Source organism: Phyllobates terribilis, unplaced genomic scaffold (assembly GCF_046119375.1).
Source record: "Phyllobates terribilis strain yellow unplaced genomic scaffold, ASM4611937v1 Scaffold_8__6_contigs__length_399053987, whole genome shotgun sequence".
NCBI classification, from domain to species: Eukaryota; Metazoa; Chordata; class Amphibia; order Anura; family Dendrobatidae; genus Phyllobates; species Phyllobates terribilis.
In genome coordinates this window covers 337,318,413-337,342,153 of record NW_027362768.1, presented here as the reverse complement: position 1 = coordinate 337,342,153, position 23,741 = coordinate 337,318,413, and the positions used below count along the sequence as shown (strand labels likewise).

Here is a 23,741-nt window from a genome sequence, read left to right as displayed (position 1 = left end):
ATAAACCCTCCCTCACTTCCTGTATATAGACATAAACCCACCCTTACTTCCTGTACATAGACATAAACCCGCCCCCACTTCCTGTACATTGACATAATCCCACCCCCACTTCCTGTACATTGACATAAACCCTCCCTTACTTCCTGTACATAGACATAAACCCACCTCAGCTTCCTGTAAATAGACAAAGACCTGACCCCACTTCCAGCACATAGACATAAATCCACCCCTACATCCTGTACAAAAGCAAAGACCCAGCCTCCACTTTCGGTAATATGTCTTGATGTCACTGATGCTAATGAAGGATTACACTTGATAACAGGCAGTAAATCACAAGTTACATCGTTGGGAGACACCTTGTGGCTGCCACTTTGGAGTAACAACGATTTGCAGATTGTCTATTTAGCACATTATCTATGAAATAAGATCAAGTTCTCTAAAAAGACAGTGACCATTTAAACTGTTGAAACCCTGCTTTGGGTATGGACTACAGGGGGAGACCCCCTCTATGTTCCCTTTGCCTATTGCATAAGTACAGTACCGATTTAGACTGGCTCTATAGAGAAACAAAGCTACAGGTGTCTTTCAGTAAGGTCGTACTGGCCTACGAAGGCATCTAAGGATCCTCAAGTCCGGATGAGTCTCAAGGGTCCAGCAGACTATTTAAAGGTGGTTGTAGGGCCAATCACCTGCCGCTGGGGTCTATTTCTTATTGATTGATATACCAAAATCTTATTAAAAACATCCTACTTCATTGGGCTGGACTATCCCACTGTTATTGAGCCACACCCTATTGGAGGTGCTGCACCATCCGCACAAGGAATGAAGCCATCCTGACACAAAGCATTAGAGTCCAAATTTCCGATTTATTAAAAACAGTCCTTACTAGTAGAGATGAGCAAATCCGAACTTTAAAGTTAGGGGTTTGTACCGGACAACTGTTCGGTGCTGAACTCCGAACACTGACTTCTCCCGGAAGTCCGTATTAATGTTCGGAGTTCTGGGGGAAGTTTGGGAGAGAGAGAGTCAGAGACAGAGAGACGGCGAAAGAGAGAGAGACAGCTCCGAAGTTCGGTCCCCATACATTTCAGTTAGTGTCTGGTGCTGAACTCCGAACACGGACTTCTCCTGGAAGTCCGTTTTAATGTTCGGAGTTCTGGGGGAAGTTCGGGAGAGAGAGAGTCAGGGATAAGGAGTTAGGGTTCATGTTAATTTTTGGGTAAAGTTCTGATACCCGAACCAAACTTAGGTCCCGAATTTCCATGGGACCGCTCATCCCTACTTAGGAGGAATTATTTTTCTCTTGGATGCCGATTACATTTATGCATAGATAATTAGAAAGTAGAACTGCCCTTTAAATAACAGGACACTCTCCTTGAATATTACTTTCCAGTTTTTTTCTCATTATTCACAGTGGGTGGGAAATAATTCTATGTATGGAAATAGAAGAACAGTATTTTCTTAGATTTTCACATTGGAGGTACATTACTCACTTGGATCAGTATTTAAAGTGACAGTAAGACTTACAATTAGAGGCCCCCTGTTGTTTTCCCGATACTTATTCTGGTAGAAGATGTAGACGACCGTGGCGGCCAGAGAGTAGAGGAAGGCGAAGACGGCGATTGTGACAAAGAACTCAGCCGAAGAAGAAAAATCTCCTATCAGCGAGAGATTTTCTTTCCTCTTCCCTTCACATGTGGGGACATCAAAATTCACCTGATGCAACCTGAAAAACAGAAGAACACAATTCACAGGCAAGACTGAAATGTCATGAGGAGCAGAGGCATTTCTGATTCAATTACGCCTATTGCATTATTTGGTTCATACAGTGAGAGGCATAAATATTTTATAGGGTACATGGTGGTGCCTATTATTGGCTTAAATGTTACTCTTATAACAAAGCCATGTTGTGTCTTTACGACACTCACAAAAAGGATAATTGGGTTACATTCTCGTTAACGTCTTGGCAGGGAGACATTTTAGCCTTGAATTTTCATGCTTTTTGTATGATTTTTTATGCTTATCGGTAGTAGATTTAACCAGAACAGTATTAATTTATTTTGGAGAAAATAAAAACATTCATAGGCCTATTAGTAAAGGGAATGTGTCATCCAAAAATAACCTATTCTTTAACTCAGATTTTTGGGTTAAATGTATTTTTTTAAAGTTTGAGATGTTTTTAATTTTCCATCATAAAATAAAAATAAGGAATCTTGCAACTTTCAAACTGGACACCAGGTTTTTTTCTTTTAGACTCTAACTTCCTGTTGTTTCAGGAAACTCACATGAACATTAGCAGCAATAAGCAGACTTCGACCTTATCTTTTGTATTGGGGCATCTAATGAGCATGTGCAAAGGTCATTGTGAGGGAGGAGGTGAGCCTTGACATCATCTATTGTGATTAGTGAATCCTGTGTTATCAGCTGTGTATAGTGGTGTTAGCTGTCATTGTAATCTTGCCTTTGATGATAAGGAGCCTGCTGAAAACTCCTCCTAAAAGAACAAAAGGTTAAGGTGACAATTGACCTATTAAAGATCATTCATTGTTCATACGAATCTCTCTCTGTTTGCACGACAGCACCCTACACACATCTAATTACATGGTACATATATCTTTTAGATGAAGACATTTTCAATGAATAGCGAACAAAAATATTCCATAATCAGTGGTATGGAGCTATTGAAATAAAGTTTTCAGAACGATGAGCACACATAAATTATGATGTGCACGAAAATATCAGACATGCCCGATCGATCTTTCAGACAACTATGATCGTTCGTTGCACAAAAGTCGATTGCTTGTCTCCTAAAAAGAAGACTATGAACGACAATTGATTTGGTTGAAATCGTTAATTTGGTACAAATTTGGTCCAATGTGTCTGGTCCGCTTTAGAGTCTAAAAATAGACGCTAGTGAAAAATTTCAAGATTACTAATTTTTTTTATAAAGATTGTAATATATATATATATATATATATATATATATATATATGTATATATATATATATATATAAAGAAATAAATAAAAACAACCACACATGTCACATTGTGAGAGCAGGAGTTATTTATCTATCCTGACTCCATTTTGGAAAGTCTACATCTATCTCCCTGCTTTCCGAAATGCAGTTTGAGCCAGTATGTGTGTTTTGTGATAAGGGGGCCCTTAAGAATTTCGTTGTCTAACGGACTTAGAGAAAACATACAGAAGAAACTAATCTAAGTGAGAGACACACCTAGACTCTTCATCTGGGTGTAGACAAAATTACCTTTAGCCAATGAAATGTATGTATTCTAATGCAAGCACATATTTAGATATAAGCTGAGCCAATTATATTGTTATAAAGTATGAAAAAACGAATATTAGATGATGTCATGATGCAATAAAGAGATCAGTGTGGCTCTTCCGTGCACGTATTTGGATTTTACAATTTAATTTGGAACATGCACAATGTCTCAGAACATCCCACATTATGTGGTGACGACAAAACCTGGCGCCCAAACAGGGACCCACTAGTTCAAAGGACCGCTTGATTCAAACGTCTTCCTGGCGCCTAGACAGACGGACAAATCCAACAGACATAGAAACCTGATTTAAGCAAGAGGTCATTTTCTGATGGCACATTCCCTTTAATGGAGTAGTCCAGTTGGGAAAAAACAGCTTTATAAACCTATTATTGATTTATTAGTTAACCAAGTTAACAGCTCAGTTTAGGATCCTCATCGCTTGACCACAGTAGAGACTGATTACCAAGTATCTCTACCTGTGGAGGACCTGTCCTGTCCTGCAGACAACTTATTAGAGCTCTGTAATACTTCATTTCCCCTGTGGAGGCACTACAGGGAACCTGAACACTTACTGCCAGGTTTTGCTTGAGCCCATCATGCAGGGTCTCAGCAGGAGGACACTTGGTCATCAACTTACTGACAAAGGACCCTTTTAACATATAGAAATTTACCAAAGCCAAGAATCTCTGTAAAGTGCCCATGCAAAAAAATGAGGGTGGTTAGAAGCCTATATCCAATAGCTATTGAAAGTGTCTAGGCAACTCTAGGATAGCCTGTCAGTACAGGATAGATGAAGATCTGACTCTTTCAATGTTTTTCCCATTCCCTTCTATTAATCAAGGGAATGATCTTCCATTGATAGGGAGGGAAATTCCTGCTTTAGCAAGCTGCTTTCCAGCCAGTGGCAGTAAATGTATACTCTCTGATCTGGAAGCATACAGTCTAGTTTTATACAATTGTATTTAGTTTTTACTCTTTGGCTCCAAAAACGACTGTCAAATGATATTGTACATAATTTGTTAGGTATTGATTGGACTGTAATGTTAAAAGGTGTAAAGGACTTGTAAGATTTTTAATATCTTCAACTTAACTCCCCCATTACTCCTGGGACGTCATTACCCAATGCTTCTCGCTTTGATATATGAAGCTGTAATGTATATTAGACAACGAGCATTGGCCACATATTAATATTTCAATCGGTCTACCAGTGTAATGATGTCGTAATTCATAGGAGCGGCCGACCTGACCTCCATGTGAACGGTGAACGGGCTACATGAATAATGTAAAAAAAAAATAACATAAATGAACGGGTAAATAAATAAAATAATAAAGAAACAAGTAAAGATACTAAAGATAACGTAACAAAAAATGAAAAGGTCATCACCCAAAAAGGTAGAATAGAGCACATAAACCCCTTTGGCACTGCATAGAGACTGTACGAGCGCTCCGGTGCTCTCTATGAGAAAGCCATCGACTGTCACGTTGGCCGGCGGCTTATCTCCGGGAGAACAATGAGATCAGCAGTCCAAAATTAAACATGTGCGATCGACATCTCTCCCAACCATCAGTTGGCCGTTGCCCTATTTATTATTAATTTGCACTTTTATGTCTATTTTTTATGGGGGTTGTTTGCCTGTTTTTTGTTCTTTTTTAATTAGGACCTTTCTTAAGTCTAATTTATATGTGTTCATCTGTATTTTTTTATGATCATCATTGCAGATGGGGTTTGACGTTTCCAGATGCTTTTTGACAATTTAGCAATTTCGACTTTTTTTAAAAAAATCGCAAATGTACTTTAATTCACCATCTCCCTTGGAGTGATTTTATGCACATCTGCATTTTTTTTTTTTGCTCAAAATTTGCAACATTGAAGCAGAACATGCGACATTTTTCAAAGACAAAAATCATTTTTCATTTTATGCAAAATCATGAACCTTATGTGCCGTTTTAAAAAATTTGGAGTAAAACGGTTAACGAATACAGAAAGACAAAAGAAAAGTCACAAAAAAAATTCCTTCATGTTTTTGTTTAAAAAAAAAAAAAAGAATAAGTGGCCACAAATTCCTATAAAGCACAAAATGGTACCAATAAAAACTTCTCGTCTCGATAAAGTGCAGAAAAATAATGATAAACTTCCATGTAGACTTCAGAGGGATTGCACAGACTTCTCCTGACACTGGTTTTGATCCTCATTATTGATCTCCTATTTTACAAGGGTAGCAATTGCTCCTAATCATTTAGATGTGAATTATATCTATGCCTCAATCTAAGCCTCGATGCATTATTATACTCCGAGCGTCAGCTTTTAAAAGGATTTCTAGCTGATTGTTTCAGACAGCTTTATATCACATTTATATATTGCCAATTCCCTTCTGAGCTTGTGAATTAAAATGCTTACATGGCATTCATTCCCATTACTGTCTGAAATATTACACATCCCAAGCTAGGTTATATATTACTCCAGCTACCCAATTATTTGTCATAGGTTTGACAATGAAAAATGAAAATTCTATTTTACTACTATAATACTACCTAATCCCATTGTTATAAAATGTTGTATATTGTAATTGCAGCTTGAAGTGATCATCCTATTATCACAACCTTTTGGCTATATTCTCTATTTTGGGCTCTTGCTCGGGCTACCTTATATTAGCCAGAGTGGAGATCTACTGCAAATATTCTTCTGGAGGACTCATCATGTAATACCATCTTTCTCCTGCAGAGGCAGCAATAATATAAAAATTTGCGATCAACTGTTCCGTGGGGGTTGGAGTTGCCAGATCGTGGTGTTCATTAAAGAGCACTAATCTAGTTAAAGAGCGCTAATAAAGAGTATTAATAAAGAATATTAATATTTATGAACCATGTTAATTTTGTGGCAAAATTATATTTCCATAGCTGCTTTAAAAAGTTTTCTATAACTTTACTAGTTCTTGCAGAAAATGTAAGGCATCAATTTAAATTTATTGTAAAGAAGTACTCAACGTATAATTTCTCTTTGTCAGAGGAGGGGGCTAGGACTTTAGTTTAGGTGGGTGAGGGTCATTTTTCAGACACCTCCTGGACTATTCGTGTAGCTTACGAAGTGCTTATATAATGTCTAAAATGTAACCAATGTGCCCATTATGACAGCTGTCTTTTGATTCATTGACTGTAGCAATAAAGCAGATTCCAAAAAAAAAAAAAACAGCAATCTTAAAGGAGACCTGTCCACATTTTTAGAAAAATTTTTGTCCCCCCATAAAATATCAGTTCTGCCGTTGTTCTGTTCCTCCTGGGATAAGTGGTGAAAGTCACTATCTGGTATGATACTTTCCAGTCCATGCTAACTTTAATAATAATAATAATAATAATATTTTTTTTATCTATATATAACTTTGTCATAATCTATAGAGACATAGGTTTTTAAAAAGGGGAAAGTAACATCCAGTAGTCAAAAGTGGTATAACTAGAGTCCGTTGTGCTGCGATGAAAAATGTGGATCTGGGCTCCCACTTGCATGTTGGTCAGATATAAAGGCCCTTGTAGCATTATAGATCCTATAAAAACTTATGTGTTCACCTCCCATGTCACAATGTCCCCATCGTTAGCTACTTCTTGTAATAATCTCCCCCATCCAGGGCTCCTTCCAGTAATAATGCCCCCATAATGGGCCCCATGCTATAATATTTTCCCCCATCCTTGGCCCTTGTTATGCAATAATCACACTCACACATGGGTAAATGGAGTAAGGAAGACATACTATAGAGAAGTCGGGCGGCACCTACACCCAACTGGACCCTGTACAGATTAGTAAATCCTTGGAAGCACAACTGAAAACACCACCTCGGACCTGACTCCCTAAAAGGGTTTCTCGTGCCTCCTGAAGAACCAGAGGGGATTCCACAACACAAGGGGAGAGGAAGGTGTGCAGGTGGATATGAAGACCCAGGGTGAGAAACTTAAAGCACCTTCATAAAACAGGATATAGGGAATAGTAAGGAGAACCAAAAATTTAATGAAACTAGAATAACCTCATAGAAACCTAAAAGTGGTAAAAGGAAAAGGTGCTGGCAAGGTAGACAAACAGACACAAAGCAAGAAGATAAGCAGTGTTAGTCTAGCAGGGTAAATCCCTGGAACTCCTTAGCACAAATCCACCTTGAAGTATAGCCAGCAAAGAAGTGCAGTGAAGAGATAACATATATAGACCCATCCAGAAAGTGATAGGGCAAACCAAAATGGGAAAATAGAAAACACCTGGAAAGGAGCAAACCAAGAAGGGGGGATAAAGACAATAGGAACAATCAGCATTTGGACAGGGAAGGAAAAGAGCAATAGCTGAACAGACCACAAGGCAACAGGTCACCGGATCAAATCCCGAAATCGAGCCATGACAGCCCATTCCTGGTATAATGTCCCATGTCCTGGTATAATGTTCCCATTCTGGTGTAATGTTCCCCATTCTGGTATAATGTCCCTCATTCTGGTGTAATGTCCTCATTCCGGTATAACGTCCCCCATTCTGGTATAATGTTCCCCATTCTGGTGTAATGTCCGCCATTCTGGTGTAATGTCCCCCATTCTGATATAATGTCCACCATTCTGGTGTAACGTTCCCCATTCTGGTATAATGTCCCCCATTCTGGTATAATGCCCCCTATTCTGGTATAATGCCCCCCATTCTGGTGTAATGTCCCCCATTCTGGTATAATGTCCTCCATTCTGGTGTAATGTCCCCCATTCTGGTGTAATATTCCCCATTATGGTATAATGTCCTCCATTCTGGTATAATGTCCCCCATTCTGATATAATGTCCCCCATCCTGGTGTAATGTTCCCCATTCTGGTAAAATGTCCCCCATTCTGGTAAAATGTCCCCCATTCTGGCATAATGTCTCCAATCCTGGGACCTTTCTATTCTTCTCCAGCACATATTAAAAAGAAGCAAACGATTGTTCTTCCCTTCCCCCGCTCCCACACGGCGTCCTGTTCTGTAGCCAGCAGCTGACTTTGGTGTGCCGGTGCGAGCTGCACATGACACCACTGCCATGTGCCAAGGGTCACTGGCAAGCCAACGGCAGCTGCCGGCCTCAGATTGGCCAGCAGTGTATTGTAGCTCAGGGACCCGGCTCAGGGTCTCTGCGCTGCAATATATTTCACCTGAATGTGCATCCAGGTATAATTGGCATTGTTGGGCACGGTCGCACCCTCTGCCACCACGATTGTTATGCCTCTGGTAATGACTGTATTTTTATATTTTCAGGAGTAACAACAGGAGGAGTCTTCATATCTACTATATTTATGTATGTATATATATACACTGCTCAAAAAAATAAAGGGAACACTTAAACAACAGAATATAACTCCAAGTAAATCAAACTTAATCAATTTCACATGCTGTTGTGCAAATGGAATAGACAATAGATTGAAATTACTGGCAATTATCAAGACACCCTCAATGAAGGAGTGGTTCTGCAGGTGGGGACCACAGACCACATCTCAGTACCAATGCTTTCTGGCTGATGTTTTGGTCACTTTTGAATGTTGGTTGTGCTTTCACACTCGTGGTAGCATGAGACGGACTCTACAACCCACAGAAGTTGCTCAGGTAGTGCAGCTCATCCAGGATGGCTCATCAATGCGAGCTGTGGCAAGAAGGTTTTCTGTGTCTGTCAGCGTAGTGTCCAGAGGCTGGAGGCACTACCAGGAGACAGGCCAGTACACCAGGAGACATGGAGGTGGTCGTAGGAGGGCAACAACCCAGCAGCAGGACCGCTACCTCCGCCTTTGTGCAAGGAGGAACAGGAGGAGCACTGCCAGAGCCCTGCAAAATGACCTCCAGCAGGCCACAAATGTGCATGTGTCTGCACAAACGGTTAGAAACCGACTCCATGAGGGTGGTATGAGGGCCCAACGTCCACAGATGAGGGTTGTGCTCACAGCCCAACACCGTGCAGGACGCTTGGCATTTGCCACAGAACACCAGGATTGGCAAAGTCGCCACTGGCGCCCTGTGCTCTTCACAGATGAAAGCAGGTTCACACTGACCACATGTGACAGACGTGACAGAGTCTGGAGACGCCGTGGAGAGCGATCTGCTGCCTGCAACATCTTTCAGCATGACCGGTTTGGCAGTGGGTCAGTAATGGTGTGGGGTGGCATTTCTTTGGAGGGCCGCACAGCCCTCCATATGCTGCCAGAGGTAACCTGACTGCCATTAGGTACCGAGATGAGATCCTCAGAACCCTTGTGAGACCATATGCTGGTGCGGTTGGCTCTGGGTTCCTCCTAATGCAGGACAATGGCAGACCTCATGTGGCTGGAGTGTGTCAGCAGTTCCTGCAAGATGAAGGCATTGAAGCTATGGACTGGCCCGCCCGTTCCCCAGACCTGAATCCGATTGAGTACATCTGGGACATCATGTCTCGCTCCATCCACCAACATCACATTGCACCACAGACTGTCCAGGAGTTGTCTGATGCTTTAGTCGAGGTCTGGGAGGAGATCCCACAGGAGACCATCCGCAACCTCATCAAGAGCATGCCCAGGCGTTGTAGGGAGGTCATACAGGCACGTGTGTTATTTGAGTGTTCCCTTTATTTTTTTGAGCAGTGTATATATATATATATATTTATATATATATATATTGTAGAGTTCAAAGTTCCATCCACAACACATGAATAACTGTTTCTAGACAAACTAGGTTACATTTAATACAAGAGACACTCTACGAATAGGAAATCTAGATGTGAAGTTCTGTGGTTTCTTCTGTTGAACTGTTGCATAATTAAATGGGAACATTTAAACCTAATCCCTGGGTTCATGCAGAAACAATCCTAAAACTTCCAGGACCAATCCAAAAATGTCATCCTTTATGCACGGTTTGCATAAATCCTGAGTTGTTGTCCCAACAAAATCAGGATTCAGAAGTCTGGAGGAGATGAGTGACAATTTCTATGGGGGCTATAATGACGTCCATATTGGTTGTCACTCGACTTTCCCAGAAACGGATATAATGATGTAAAATGTTGTGGTGTTGTGGTTGCAATGACATTGCTTCTCATCATAAGTGATGGAACGTGTCAGTAATGCATTATTCCCTCTCAGAGGCTTCTTCAAAAGCGTTGTTTCAATGGGGGCTGCATGCAGAGACCTCTGTGGGTCCTTCAGGGAACATCTGGCTGTAATGGTCATGTGATGCCAAGAAGCCGTTAAATACATTATAGAAATTAATGATCCTGCATGCTCAGCCAGAGGGAATATGAATATACATGATGCACGAGAGGCTGGGGGAGCAGACTATACTCCCCTGCCAGGAGGAATAGGGTGAATGTTCCCACTATATCCAAACAAATCACAACGAAGAAGATGGAGTGCATTTGAGTTCAGAGATTGTAGCAATTTGGCAAAATTATAAATAAAAGATGACATAATAATATAATAAAAGCTAAAATAAAAAAATCTACATTACTGGTTCTAAATTTATCCCAATATGGCATCTGATAATCCATAGCATTTGATAATGAAATAATGGGCGACCCGAGCATCCTGTTACTCCTCGCTCCATCAATTGATCGGTGATTGAGGGTTGCTCTCTCGAAAGTCTGAAGAAGACAAGAGAATACTATACTGGGCTGTTTCCATCAACCCCATAAATATCGAGCACAAACTAAACTGGAAAACTATTCGCAATTCTCATCAATGAGGTGAAAAGCAATAAAGACACAAAACCCCTATAATTGTAGGGGTTCCAGCAATGTGGTCCACTGTGATCAGACCTTTAGGTTATGTTTCGCCTAAAGGTGTATCCTGGGGATTCAAATGTTAATGGATTGGTCGGATTCTAAACCCTAAGAATCCCATCAATCGGCAGAATAAAAAGGTTGTAGCACGTCCCTCTCACCGCCGCGCTCCCTGCCCGGCATCCTCCAGAGCTCCTCTTCCTGCTTCTGCCGGCGTTCCCTCCCTCTTAAAGGGGCCGCGCGCGCCGCCCTAAGGAGTCCCCGGCCAATTGCCGGAGGTCCTCCCATATTTAAAGCACCTCCTCCAATATGGAGGTTCCCGAGCAATAGTTGATGCACAGTGTATTTACCTCTGCTTCAGCCCTCAGGTCCCGCTGCTAGCCTGACTACTAGTCCTGCCCGCCAGCCTGACTATCAGTCCAGTCCGCCAGCCTGACTACTCTCCAGCCCGACAGTCTATCTTCTGTTCAGTCCGCCAGTCTGTCTATGGGCTTTGCCTGCCTGCTTAAATGGAAGCACCTGCTTGATACCTGCCATGCCTACCTGGAGGCTCCTGCTGTCACTTGCCGTGACCACCTGTCAGCCTACCTGGGGGCTCCTGCCTGTCACTTGCCGTGACCACCTGACAGCCTACTTAGAGGCTCCTGCCTGTCACTTGCCGTGACCACCTGTCTGCCTACCTGGAGGCTCCTGCCCGTCACTTGCCGTGACCACCTGACAGCCTACCTAGAGGCCCCCGCCTGTTGCCTGCTGTGCCCATCTGCTGTATCGGTCAGTCTCAGCCATCTGACCCGTGGGAGTCACCTCCTCTCTTACAAGGTCGTCCCCAGAGTAGCACCTGGTCCCTCTGCTCGGGCCCTCCCTGGTCACGGAGTAGTTAGCCGCTGTACGACCTAGGTCGGACAGAGTTGATACTTAGTTATGCCCCTCTGGGTCCCTCCTTGCACCGCAGCACAGAGGTTCCACCATCCAGATCCGTAACACATTATCTATCCAAAGTATATAGAAAATATGGGTTAACAATATTTATTTTTTCAAAATAACTCTTTAGATTAATCAAATGGATTATATGCAGTGTATTAATTTTAGATACAGATAGATTAATAATATTTCATGTTTCCGATACATAGACGACGTTTTTTTTACTTTTTTAATGACTCTGTCATGTTTATTTTATGAACTGTAGAAAAAAATCTGTTGGTTTATAAAAATGGTATGTAAATCAGGCCGAGAACATGCTTGAGCATTCGTTTTAAATAATAAATAAGATTTTACATTTTTTTTTAAAAAAAAATAATAATGTAATTTCAGAAATGTGGAAGAAGTGAGAAAATCTCAGCTTGGAAATGCTAATGTTGATATAAATATATAATTCATGTGGGAAGCATGATCTCACAGCAAAAGTTATTAAAGTGAAATGCATGCTGTATAATATGTGTTTTAGGTTCAGAAAATTAGAATTTATTTTGGAAAGTATTTTTTCTATTATAGTCATCAGTCAGTTCTTAGCTATTAATCCTGTAATAGATCCAACATAAAATTATTCTTACAACTAAACAGAACTTATTCTTTTAGCTTTTTTTATCATTAAATTGAAAATTAAACCAAAATATCTTAAAGGCCCCATACACATTAGATTAATTTCAACCAAAAGAGCCAATTTTGCCTTTGGCCAACTCCTATAGGCACTTTTAGAAGTTAAACTTAAAAATCAAGTTATCCTCTATCTTTAAGATAGGGGATAATTTGCTGATTTATGGGAGTCCAACCATTGGGACCTCCAAGAAATGGGCTATGAAACACCCAATACAGGGCTTTGTAGTCCTGTCCTGAATGGAGCACTGGTGCGCTTCATTCATAGTCTATGAGACTGATATGAGTCCTATAGACAATGAATGAAGAAGAAGCCGAGCATGCGCACATCTGTTCCATTAAGGATGTGACTGCATAGCCCTGTTCTTGGGGTTCCAGAACCCCAATCATGGAATCATTTGGGTTCCCAGCAGTCAGACCCCCAGCAATCAGCAAGTTACCCTCAATAATTCGGATATGGGATTTAGAGAATTTTGGGTCTAACCCTTTAAGTACATCTCCTTTCTTTTTTTGGTAGATTCCTCTTGTGGACCAATATAATCCAACCAAACTTATTTTTGTTAATTGTAATAGTTTTTCCAATTCTCTTAGGGAATTTGTAATAATTTCATGCTGCTATGTTTTTTTACTATATGACTATATAAAGGTGAGTAATTGAGTTAATACTATAAATCTATGCTTCAAAAGGCTGCCACTAGAGGGAGCACACTGAGGACAGCTATGACATAAGTTCTATGACATGTGGGCAATGTAGAAATCTATATTCAGATTGCTCGCCCTGGTAGTAAACTTGTCCTACAAAACTGACCTCCTCTGTGAGCACTATAGTTGTGTCTACCCATTCAAACCAAAAGTGACAGGTGATGGTGGAATATTTTGGAAACAAATTTCATTAAATGATTTGCTACAAGTGCGGCATCCTATCACAGGACCACGCTCTAAAAATCAATGGATTTCTAAGGATCCATCTGAAAAGCTCCTGACTAATAGACCTCTATGCACATGGTTATTCTGCACACTGGAACCTTTCATGTTAAAGCACAGAATGGCAGAAACGTTATGTGAATGTAGCCTAATAGACCGCAAGTTCCTTTTACAGCCATGTCTACATAGGACTTAACCCTTAGAAAATTTTATATATATAGTATATAATCTGTATTTAAAAACATTAGTCATATTGCAATTTTCATAAAGACCACTGGGGCTGTTTTAGATTTATACTTTCTGTCCTTTCAGGAAGAGTTTTCAGCAGTCTCTTCACCATCAGAGCCAGGATTTCAATGGCTGATAACACCTCTATATATTATTAATTAAACAGGATCCATCAATCACAAAAGGTGGTGTCACAGCTGACCTTCTCCCCATCCCTTTGCACATGCACATTAGATGCTTCATTACAAAAAGATAGGGCTGGGGTAAGTCTATTGCTGCTAATGTGCATATGCATTTCCTGAAAGAACAGCAAGTTGAAGTCTAAAAAAGTATGAAGAATTGTAAGATTTCTCATTTTTATTTATATAAAATACAGATTGTGATATTGAAGGAAAAAAACACCCCCTCCCAAAAAAAACCAAATATATATATACTGTATATATACACACTTATATATATATAGATATATATATTTATATGTATATAAAATACTGAAAAAACGCAACATGGCAACACCGCCTTATTATATAAGTACTGTATGTATGCCATATAAGGCAGTGTTCCCATTTTTTCAGCATTTCTATTTTCTCCTTTTTTATGTAAATTAAAAGCTGCTTTTTACAATACATCAAAAGCTATGAGGTTTCAGAAATCTCATGCACACGCTTGTTTATTTTTTTTACTGAACTGGAAAACTGATGCTTTTTTTAAAATCTGCAGCTAGAATACTTTCAGCGTTTTTGCAGCATTTTTTTTCACCCATAGAAAGCAATGAGAAAGGGAAAAAACGCTTCAAAATGCACAACGGCGTTTTTTGCTTTGTTTTTAAAGTGTATTTGATGACTAAAACTAACTTTAGTAAAGATGTACTGTAGACAAAACACATACATAACCCGCACCCAAAAAATCAGTCAAAACGTAGCAAAAATGCAGCAAAAAATGCTGAAAAATTAGCATTTTGAACACAGTATTTTTCCAGCCAAAAGAACAGGTTTTGGCTGCAGAAAACTCCCCCCAGCAAAAATGCTTCATGTGAACATAGCCTAACACAAAAACGGATTTAACCCCTTCACGACATACAACATACATTTGTCATGTGTTCGACCTTGATGCGGGCCCACAAGCCGAGCCCACTTCCTTCCAGGCAGATGATGGCTGATTTAATCAGCCATCATGTGCCTTTAACAGCCACAGATGGAAAGGAACATCGCCAGTGGCTGTTAACCTGGTAAATGCCGCTGTCAATCCCTGACAACAGAATTTACCATGCGCTGGCGCCTATCGGCGCGCCTGTTACGTGATCATGGAGCGCCGATGGGTTGTCATGACAGCTGGGGTCTGCTGAAGACCCCCGTGCTTGTCATGATGATTCTCCAGTGAAAGCCAGCCTGGTTTTCATAGGAGATCATGATTTTCTCTTTAAGTAGCAGTGCTGATTCCCTGCTATACATAGTACAAGCGATCAGGCGATCGTAGCTTCAAGTCCCCTAAGGGGACTATTAAATACAGTAAAAAAATGAAAACATTTAAAAAAAAAAAAATGAGAAAAGCTTCCCACAAAAGTTCAAATCACCCCCCTTTTGCCCCATTAAAAAGAAGACAATTAAAAAAAATACACATATTTGATATTGCCCAGGTCGTAAAAGTCTGATCTATCAAAATCTAAAATAAATTAATATGATCAGTAAACAGCATAATGAGAAAAAAAACAAAAACATCAGAATGCAGTAAAATATCAGTAAAATGCAATAACAGGCGATCAAAACATTGTATCTATCCCAAAATGATATCAAGAAAAACCTCAGCCCAGAGCGCAAAAAATAAGCCATCACCCGGCCCCAGATCCCAAAAAATGAGAAAGTTACGGGTCTCAGAAAATGCCAACACAAAGGGTTTTTTTTATTTTATTTTTTTACAAATCTCCAAATTTTTTTCCACCACTTAAATAAAAAAAAACAACTACTGTATATATGTTTGGTATCTGCGTACTCGCACTGACCTGTACACTCATATTGTCAGGTCAGTTTTACCGGATAATGAAAACAGTAAATAAAAAAACTCTCAAAAAATTGTAAAATTGCATTTTTTTTTTACAATTTCAACGCACTTGGAATTTTTTTTCCCACTTTTCAGTGCATCACATGATAAAATGAATGGTGTCAATCAAAAGTACAACTCGTCCTGCAAAAAAAACAAGCCTATGGGGATGGAAAAATATAAAAGTTATGGCTCTCGGAAGAAGGGGAAGAATAGAGCAAAAAAAAAAAGGAAAAATCACCCGAGGGTGAAGGGGTTAAACAGTAGGTAATTTTTCACATAATATAAAAAAAAAAATCTGTACTTCCGCTCCTCGTTGTCACAGCGCACGGCTGCCCCACAAATGGAATAAAAAGTGACACTTGATGCATAATTGCACCTCATAAATCTCCAGCTATTTTTTACTGGGGTCCTGCCCTTGCTTTTTTCCAGAGAAGTATGATAAATAAGCCCCGGTGTTGTGACAGAGGAGCGGTCGCAGGAAACCATTTACAAAACAACAATGAAAAAAAAAAAACCATTGTGTTTGCCTGCAGAACGGCGCGCTGCTATTCCGGGGATTCATTTGCAGAGGTTGAATTGAAGTGTTTATCCCTCTTTATCCAGATTTAAGATGTATGGGGCTGCTTAGTATTCCGAAAATAAGGTCCTAGAATATGGCACCTGATCATCATAAATCCTGCGGGCGTTGGGGGCTGACAGAGAAAACAATGCGCAATTTGTCTGTGCAGCTTCCTGGGAAATGACTTGTATTATGAGGGGGGGAATAAAAAAAATGCCTGATGTTATAAGAGTAAGTGCAGATACCTGAGAGATAACAGTGGGGTCTATTGTGGAAAATGTATTATCCGGTCCTAAATATTTCACCGCAGAGATAAGACGCCAAAATGGAAAAACTTTAACATTTTTTTAAAATTATTGCTGAGATTTTTTGGGGAAAAAAAAAAATAACCCCTGGACAGATTTTTCCATCACTTTGTGGAATTTTTCTCCTCAAGTCCTCCATTTATTTTTTCTTAATCCATGAGCATTTTTTGATGCGACTTTTAAACTGCAAATCACGTGATCCGTGAATCTTTGCCTTAAAATCATGATGATATATTGATTCTGAAGAAGGATATTGAAATAGAATATTGAAAACATTTTTTTAGAAAATGCTATAAAAAAGGAAAAAAAAAATTAATATGTATCCCTGAAGGAAATCTTAAAGGGATTATTCAAGAATATGTATATATTTTTTTACTATGGGTCTAATAAATAACAGGCTGATAGTTTCTACCTACCTGCCTGTTGCTGATCACCGCTGGCGATTCAACGTCTTCCACTGATGTCAAATTGACAGAGCAGCGGCTTTTCTTCCGCTCTGCTCTGTTGACGGGGCGTAACTGCCAATGTCATAATGATTGACAGCTGGCTCCCTGCTGCCTCACTGCGGAGAGCTGGCTGTCAATCAGTATAACATCAGCAGTCAAACCACGTCAACAGAATAGTCCAGAAGAGAAAGAGCTGCTCTGTTGATGTGGAGCAGCAAAATAGCCGGCAGAAGTGGTCAACAAAGCTCTGTGTCTGCACTGGGTAAAACTGATTAAAAGGACTATTCCCATCTTCATAGATGGACATTTTTGTAAAAACAAGCACTTTTTCAGTTTACTGCTTATTAAAATTTACAACGGTTCTTGAGATATTAATACTTTCCTCTTGTTTACAGCTCGTTGCTTAGGAGACCGACCAACGCTGCTGTCTATCTTTTAAGAGCTCCACTGAAGCTGGCGGGACTTAGAGGTAACAGTGCGCTCCAGAGATAATGGACAGCTTCAAAACAGTCCTTACAAGCTTAATAGAAAAGTTCTTGTACTCATTGTACATGTTCTGCTGTCCAGCAGCGGTGGTCGGTCTCCAAGGTAATGAGAGTCAAACAAAAGAAAACAAAAGTGTCGATATCTCAAGAACGGCTGAAAGTGTAAAAAAGCAGTAAATTGCAAAATTTCTTGTATATACGAGCTCCATCTGACAATACTCATCTATGAATAAGGGAATAACCCTTTAAAGGGGTTGTTTGGGACTTACTGACCAGATGAGTTGTTGCAGATAGTTAGAAGTTTACAGGGCTCTGTTCCAGCAGTCACGGACGGCTGTACAATCTTTTTGCTCAACTTTACAAAATACTTATAATTTCCAAAACAAACCTGAAGCAACTTTTCTTAGAACTTTGCATTGTACCATTCCTCTGTTATCCCTCCTGGAAATGTATAACAAACTTGATAACCCAGTACTGCCATTCCCAATGTCAATATGGTGTTCCCAAACAAAACTTGGCACTAGATAGTACCAGGGACTGGAACCTTTGTCAAAGTGAATTGTAACACCCAGATATTAATTTATTCATACATTTTCAGTAAGAATAACAGAGGAATGGATCAATACACTACAATATCAAGAGAAATAGCAGTGCCTCTTTCATCCATGTTTCTTAGCCATTGGGAATACCCAATGTGAGTTAGTGCCCCTTTCTCTGTAGACCCCATAACATGTAATGGAACTTCCTCTTTATCCTAAGGAGAAGACATCAATATCAAAGTAGTGGACTTCCTTTTAAAGTTGTCTATGATTAGAAAAAGGGTATTTTTTTCTTCCAAAAACTGCAGGGTTTTTAGGTATTATGGGTCTCTCAGCCCTATTTAAGTGAATGAGGTTGAGCTGCCCTATAAGACACAGGACATAGACAGGAGAGGTGCCGAAACCCGGGACAATCCCAAAAATCCATGTTTTTGCCAAAGGTTCCATGTTCCTATGATCAATCGCCTGTGTGATTCAAAGAAAACATGGAGGGAAGATGCTCAAAATGTGCTCAGAAATTCCCCCACAAAATATAAGCTCTGATCGCTGTCATGCGAGAGACCTGTTATAGAGATATTAATTACCAGGAAGGCTTAATCACGCCGAGCTTCTAATGTGAGTCATCCATCAAATGCGGAGGGTTCGTGACACTGGTTACACACTCAGTCTTCGAGATTAGCAGAGGTTAGGATGGATGAAAAGACCAAAAACACCTACAGTAAGACTGGAAACGTCGTCATCAGCATTCATTATGTACCAAATTATAAGCACATGTCAATATTGTCACTTCCCCCATGTTATATTTTAATTTTAATTTCCTTGTAAAGTAGCAGAATTTTTGTTTCAAAAATTATTGCATAATTATGCACAAATAAAATTGATTTTCTTCCTTTTCCAAGTCTTCTTAAACTGGACACTAGTCAATGGGAAGCGATGATTAGGATGTTGTCATAATTTATGGATCATGCATGTTGAAATCCAGCATGCCCAATCCTTACCTCTGATGATTCTACCTCATAAAATGATTTTGCCAGCATTGTCAAGTTTCACCAACTTTGATTTCCGTGCACACAAATCTCCATAGGCTTTGTGCTCCTAATCTGTAGTTTTTTTTGGCATACGTCGGGGTGGAGGCATGCATTGATATACTTTTTTTTTCCCTGTATAGCATGCTAGGCTTTCTATACAAAGAGATAAAGGGCTGTCACTGTCAATAATACATGACCGAACAGAACATCTAGATTGGACTCTTGTGCTCAGATTTGGACGGAATGAAGAGAGGCTCATACATTGATCGTACCCTTAGATTACAATTGTTCTTTGTATTTTTCACTCTATAATTGATCGACATATGAAATATTAAACTTATGTCTGACTAATAAAAAATAGAAAAATGAACAGAATATCCTATCCGGGTGAATTTCTATTGCTCCAATCCATTTATATTCCGCAGGATGCGTAAGAATGAGAAATAAATTGAAAAATTATTCCAAGCAGAAAATGCTGATCCCGAGAGAGTGCTCCGAAATGTACAGTCAGAATGGAATGGTGAGCGCGCATGGAAACCACTGCTCCATTCACTGCCATTGCTAGCAGTGCCATAGAGAAGGGTTGCAGTGGAGGCGCACATCCATCCAACAAGGAACTTCAGAGCTCCGTTCTCGGGGCTCAAACTCTAACCAAACAGCAAGGTGACACTAGATTTCAGCAAAAAGATTTGCAGGACCGTGGTCCAGAAGTCACATCGATGGTCTTTGGCTGCCAAACCAAAGCCCTGTGAGTCTCATCTTACCTTCCAGCATCCCGGTTGGCTCTCCTAATTAGTAGAGCTGGCACAAAGTCATACGTGCACACTACTGGTTGACATAAACAGAAGAAGGCCCCTGTACAAGAACAATATATTGGCCCTTTGCAGCCCAATAGTTCATCATAATACACAATTCCACCTGCTTTGGGGGTGGAAATAAGCCTACATCTTGGGCCCCAGGTTGCACCAATGATATGTCAACCCCTGGTGCACACACCACAATGATGACGTTGTGCCGAGCTTCCAAATAAGAAGAGGTGCCGGGATGTCAGCAGGTAGGAGGAGGATTGCAGGGGTCTAGTCCGGCGACCACAGACTACCGATGCAAATCTTTTTGCTCAATTCTATTTAAAGGGTTTGCCTCTTTTCACAAAACTTTTACTGATGTGTACAGTTTGTTGCAAAATAACATCCTGTGCTTTACATTCTGGGGGTCTGGCACAGTGTCTCCGCCAATGTCCTGGTCTCCATTATTTGGCTGCAACCATGACATCATTTCGACATTGTTGCAACTAGTCACTGGGTTCAGCAGCTTTGTCTATGTAATAGAGACTGGGTCAGCGATGAAGACACCGCATCGGAAAATGGTCGGCTTTAGTGGAGGGAGCATTCCAGGAATTAAAGCTTGCCCTGTGTAAGCAGCCGGTCTTAAGGGCTCCTCACTTCAATAAGGAGTTTGTGGTCCAGACAGATGCCTCGAAGGTCGAGTTGGGAGCCGTGTTGTCCCAAGAAGTGAACAGGGAGGAACATCCCATCTTGTATCTAAGCAGGAAACTCTCTGCCTGTGAGAAGAACCAAGCCATTGTAGAAAAAGAGTGTTTTGCCGTCAAGTGGACAGTTGACACCCTGAGATACTATCTGTTAGTCCAAAGATTCAGGCTAGTATCAGATCATGCACCCCTGAAATCGATGAGGGAAAGGAAGGGGAAGAATGCTCGGGTGACTAGGTGGTTTCTAGCGCTCCAGGACTTTAATTTTCAGTGCAGCACAGGCCAGGGAAACTACATAGTAATGCAGATACCCTATCCAGACTTCCCTACTTCCCGAGTGAAGGTGCCAAAACCCCTGGTTTTGAGCAGAGTGGGGGGGGGGATATGTGACAAAGTCACTGGCAGAGTGTCGGAGGAGAGATATGTTTCACTGAGGCTGTTAGCTTCAGTGATGTGAAACTTGAAGTCTTCTCCTGCATAGTATGTGCTGAGAGGGTTAATCAGACATATTTAAATAGGTCAGTTTTTTGTGAATGGCTATAGTGCGATTGGGGGGCCATTCACCATATCTCCACCCCAGGGTGTGGTCTGGGGTTTAAATACTCGAACTGCTGAGGCATTCAGTGTTCAGTGTATCTGGAGAGGCTAGTTTCAGAGAGGAGATGTGTGTTCTGTGCTAATCTGAACCCTGTGTTTGATGGACTCTGAGCGGGTGGATCCTCACTTGCACAAGGACTGTGTTTGGTATCACCACTTTGTTTTGTTTTCCTGTTTTTGCCCAAAGGACCATATTTGTTTTACTTCCCCATGGTTTATGCTGCCTTACTAATAAATCTGGGAAGAATTTAAAGAGACAGTGTTCCTGTGTACCTCTATGTGCAACCAAGTCAGCCGATCTACCACAATATATATATATATATATATTTATATATATGCAAGTTGAAGTGTCTGAATGTATGCAAATCAAACTTAATGGAAAGTTACCTGAAAGGGTAAGCAATGGCGATATCAACGCGGAGGTCGCTCAGGGTTCTGTTGGCGCAATCCACACTGACTCTCAGCTCTCCGGAGTAGCCTCCACATGTTGCAAATGCAAAGATTGCAAAAAGCTGCAAGAACAATAGAAAAAACACTTGTTGTTAACACATTGATGAGAGCATAAATTGAGATAAATAATTGTAAAATATAGGCAGTAAGTTACATTGTGATTCGATCAATATGGAAACAAAATGTCCTAACTTTATATTACATGGAATGAGATCAGGTTCAACTGATGCAGAAAAAACTTATGGATAATGAACTAAACTGTAGAGATCAATGCCAGGCAGCTGTTGACAAGCAACATATAGTCATGAAATGGATCAATGTCTAAAGAAAATAAAGTTTTGTCATCAGCACAGATGGGGCATTTTCATTACTGTAAATACAGAGATTCCCCCTTTCACCAGTTGAACTTGGGTCAAGCTTCAGCATACAATTTTATTATTTTAGGCATACATTAAACTTTTTAGTCCATTCACCTTTCCCACTACTTTTCTTTACCAATGCCAACATCTTTTGCCCAGAAACCAATTTGATTGGAATATATGGGGTGCTGTCTGTCGGAAGGTGACTTGCTTATATAGATAAAACTTGGGTGCTATGCTTCTTGTGATGTCGTCTCCCGTGCCCTTTACAACTATTTAAAAATTTAGCTGATCAAGTAACAAGATATCCCTCTGATGCATTCAATAGGAGATAACCCCATCCACTTGCATGCCTAGCATAGGGTTAAATGTTAGTGATCAGCAATGTATCTACAATCTATCATTAGATTAAGGATGCGGCTGTGTATTAAAGCCATAATCCTTCTCCTGATCCCGTGGACAGCACAGTAGCACTGCCCATGCGGTCAGAATCCTGTTTTATCACAGGACAGAACCTGTGAATAATTTCTAGTCTGCAGTTACCTCCAAAGCAGTTATTTAAAGGGAACCTGTCAGCACATTTGAATTCTGAAAGTAGTGGTATAGCTAGATAGTCTCTTGTCCCCCGATAACAATGATACCTTTTTTGTGGAGATCCGATGTGCCAGTGCTGAGAAATCTAGCGATGAAACCATAGGCAAATCAGGCTTAAAGTGCACTGGGGGTGTGTCAGTGCTCTTAGAAGAAATGGTCCAAGTGCACTGACACGCCCCCTGTGCCTTCCCAACCTGATTTGTTCTTTGCTAAATTTTCATGACTGGTACATCGGATCTCTACAAAAAAGGTATCATTTTTATTGGGGGACAAGAGTCTATCTAGCCATACTACTACTTCTGTATGTTAAAACATGCTGACAAGTTCCCTTGAAGTTTATACTTGTGTTAAAAGGTGAACCATATATTGATGGGCTACTTTGTCTCAATAACTTGCTCTTTTTTATAACCACCGATAAACTGATTAATTAACTTATAAACTGATTAATTATTGGCTATTATCATTATCTGGGGATCAGGAGAAATGTAGAATACGGACACAAGATGGTAAGTGGGATCTGTAATAGAGCACACATAATGTTCCCACTTCTCAATAAACACTCTAACATCAGCTCTAGGGATGGAAAAGGGAACGCAAGCACGACATGTTCTCTTTGAATGCTCTCAAACTGCAGAATCCATTTAATCGGAAAAATACTTTGCCACATATGACATCGTGAACAGCCGCTCCGAAGAAGCAGCCACTTCAGAGACATTTAAATGTCACCTCACATTCTGCCTCCAGTGAAATGTAGTCAGTGACACGAAGGAAACAACCAGCAAGAAAAATGGAAGTGTCAAACTGATTACATAGGATAAATATCTAATGATGATGTTTATTCAAATGCTCCCGCTACTTTCATACAATGTGTTCTCAATTAATAGGTGCTAAAGAAATAATTTGCAAATCACTTTATTTAAAAATTGTGTTACCGTACCCTTGAAAATTTACTACAAAGAGATGGAGTCTCTCTTCTGTTTGCCTAACTGTCCACTGCCTGTTGTCAATAGTAATCCATCTATATCACCAAAGATGCCGAGACAGATTACACAAAGTGAGGTTGAGGACTTGTCTCTCTCCAGAAAGTGAGGGTGAGG

At 40.3% G+C, this 23,741-nt stretch overlaps 1 protein-coding gene across 2 annotated transcripts in view; it reads right to left on the bottom strand.

The window, feature by feature from the left end:
- The window catches only part of SYNPR (synaptoporin), a 342,730-nt gene that overhangs the window by 87,833 nt on the left and 231,156 nt on the right, over window positions 1-23,741 (bottom strand). For both annotated transcript variants that reach the window (XM_073644666.1, XM_073644667.1), the window contains 2 exons: window positions 21,629-21,753; window positions 1,528-1,726 (listed from right to left, as the gene is read on the bottom strand). In XM_073644666.1, coding sequence (XP_073500767.1) covers window positions 1,528-1,726; window positions 21,629-21,753 — 324 coding nt within the window. The remainder of the gene's footprint in view (window positions 1-1,527; window positions 1,727-21,628; window positions 21,754-23,741) is intronic.